At 45.7% G+C, this 2,467-nt stretch overlaps 1 protein-coding gene across 4 annotated transcripts in view; it reads left to right on the forward strand.

The window, feature by feature from the left end:
- The window catches only part of IGF2BP2 (insulin like growth factor 2 mRNA binding protein 2), a 155,994-nt gene extending 154,078 nt beyond the window's left edge, over positions 1-1,916 (forward strand). For 2 of the 4 annotated variants that reach the window (XM_077754430.1, XM_077754432.1), the window contains one exon: positions 1,066-1,916. In XM_077754430.1, the coding sequence (XP_077610556.1) occupies positions 1,066-1,200 (135 nt within the window). In that variant the 3' untranslated portion in view covers positions 1,201-1,916. Of the gene's footprint in view, positions 1-52 lie in introns of all 4 variants that reach the window. The other 2 variants (XM_077754431.1, XM_077754433.1) reach the window with 1 other exon arrangement.
- The last annotated feature ends 551 nt before the right edge of the window (positions 1,917-2,467 follow it).

Below are 2,467 nucleotides of genomic sequence, written 5' to 3' on the forward strand. Positions count from 1 at the left end.
CTCAGAACCGGGTTCCTTTTTCTCCCCTGTCCCCTCCTCTCCCTCGCTGCAGACTGCACAGCGCAAGATCAGGGAAATTGTACAACAGGTGAAGCAGCAGGAGCAGAAATATCCTCAGGGAGTCGCCTCACAGCGCAGCAAGTGAGGCTCCCACAGGCACCAGCAAAACAACGGATGAATGTAGCCCTTCCAACACCTGACAGAATGAGACCAAACACAGCCAGCCAGCTCGGGAGCAAACCAAAGACCATCCTGAGGAATGAGAAGTCTGCGGAGGCGCCGGGGACTCTGCAGAGGCCCTGAGAACCCCGGGGCCAGGAGGTGGGGGGGCGGGGGTCAGACCGGGCCCCTGCCCGGCCTCCTGCCTCCCCCAGGGCCTCTGCAGGCTCCCCAGCCATCCACTGCACCGTCACTCGGATCTCTCCCTCCCTCCTCCCACGCTATCCCTTTTAGTTGAACTAACATAGGTGAACGTGCTCAAAGCAAAGCAAAATTCACACCCTTTTCTTTTTGTGGAAATTGTCTCTGTACATGTGTGTACATATTAGAAGGGAAAAGATGTTAAGATATGTGGCCTGTGGGTGACACAGGGTGCCTGCAGCGTTAATATATTTTAGAAATAATATATCAAATAACTCCACTAACTCCAAGTTTTAATCAACTATTAATTTTTTTTTTCTTTTTAAAGAGAAAGCAGGCTTTTCTAGACTTTAAAGAATCAAGTCGTTCTTTGGGAGGTCTAATGGTTTAGAGTAAGGAGCTTCGAGACCACCCACACAAATTCACCCGAGGGGACTCGGAAGGACACTCACAGCAGTTCTGGACCACCTGTGTACGTCAACAGAAGGGATACCGTCTCTCTGAAGAGGAAACTCTGTCTCTCTTCATCCCTGTCTAGCTCACGCACCCATTTCTCTTTGCTTCACAGGTTTTAAACTGGTTTTTTGCATACTGCTATATAATTCTCTGTCTCTCTCTGTTTATCTCTCCCCTGCCTTCTCTCCCTCCCCTTCTTCTCCATCCCCATTCTTTTTAATTCCCTCATCCCTCTTTCTCAATTCCCAGTATCTACGCACCCCCCAGGCAAAGCAGTGCTCTGAGTATCACATCACACAAAAGGAACAAAAGCGAAACACACAAACCAGCCTCAACTTACACTTGGTTACTCAAAAGAACAAGAGTCAATGGTACTTGTCCTAGCATTTTGGAAGAAGAAAACAGGAACCCATCAAACCAACCAACCAAACAAAGAAAAATTCCACAAAGAAAGAATGTATTTTGTCTTTTTACATTTTGGTGTATAAGCCATCAATATTCAGCGAAATGATTTCTTTCTTTTAAAAAAAAAAAAAGTGGAGGAAAATAGCAATTTACACGAGGTCGTTGGCCCAGGGCGTTAAATTTACAGATTTTTTTAAAGGAGAAAAACACACAAAAAAAGCTACCTCAGGTGTTTTTTACCTCAGCACCTTGCTCTTGTGTTTCCCTTAGAGATTTTGTAAAACTGATAGTTGGAGCATTTTTTTATTTTTTTAATAAAAATGAGTTGGAAAAAACTAAGATATCAACTGCCAGCCTGGAGAAGGTGACAGTCCAAGTGTGCAACAACTGTTCTGAATTGTCTTCCGCTAGCCAAGAACCTATATGGCCTTCTTTTGGACAAACCTTGAAAATGTTTATTAAAAAAAAAAGAAAGAAAAAAAAAAAACAGAGAGAGAAAATATTGGAGATGTCCTGAATTTCAATAGGGTACGCGCCATTAGGGCTTTTTGCGCTAAAGGATGAACATGTACTGGTTTATGTGAACAAGCCATTTTACCACCAGACTGCAATGCCAGTTTCCTCTACTGCAAACAGTGTTCTGTGACAAAAACAAAAACAAACAAAAAAAAATGAAATATATCCAGCTAACAAGATCCTGGTGTCTTGGTCTCTTATTTTACTAAGCATTGCCTGTCCTGAGGTGTCAGCAGAATTCCAGCTCTGAAGGACTTAGGGAAATGGGCAGCCACACTGAGGAGGCAGGCTTCTCCAGGACGTTTTCTGGAAGAAGCTAAACTAAGTCAGAGGTGCTCAAAGTGTGGCCCCCAACTGGCAGCATCAGTATCACCTGGGAACTTATTGGAAATGCAGAGTCTTGGGGTCCACCCTGAATCAGGAATTCTGAGGGGCCCCTCAGTTTGTTTCAGCAAGCCCTCTGGGTGATTCCTGTGTGTGCTGGAGGTTGACAGCCACGGAACTGGAGGGACGGACGGGCTGCATGTCAAGGTAGGTGAGACCGGCCCCTAGTTTTAGGGAACTGTAAGCCTAGCCAGGAGAGAGTTGAATTTTATGTGGGGAAGTGTGAGGGCATAATATGGCTGACAGCTTAAGGGATGGAGGTAGTCGTCCCTCCCCAGAAGCCCAGATTGTAAGTATTCCAAAGTATTCCAGGGGGCAGACACAGGCAGGGCAGCCTTAGACCCCA

The sequence above is a fragment of the Crocuta crocuta genome, unplaced genomic scaffold (genome assembly GCF_008692635.1).
Source record: "Crocuta crocuta isolate KB4526 unplaced genomic scaffold, BGI_CrCroc_1.0 scaffold70, whole genome shotgun sequence".
Classification (NCBI taxonomy): domain Eukaryota; kingdom Metazoa; phylum Chordata; class Mammalia; order Carnivora; family Hyaenidae; genus Crocuta; species Crocuta crocuta.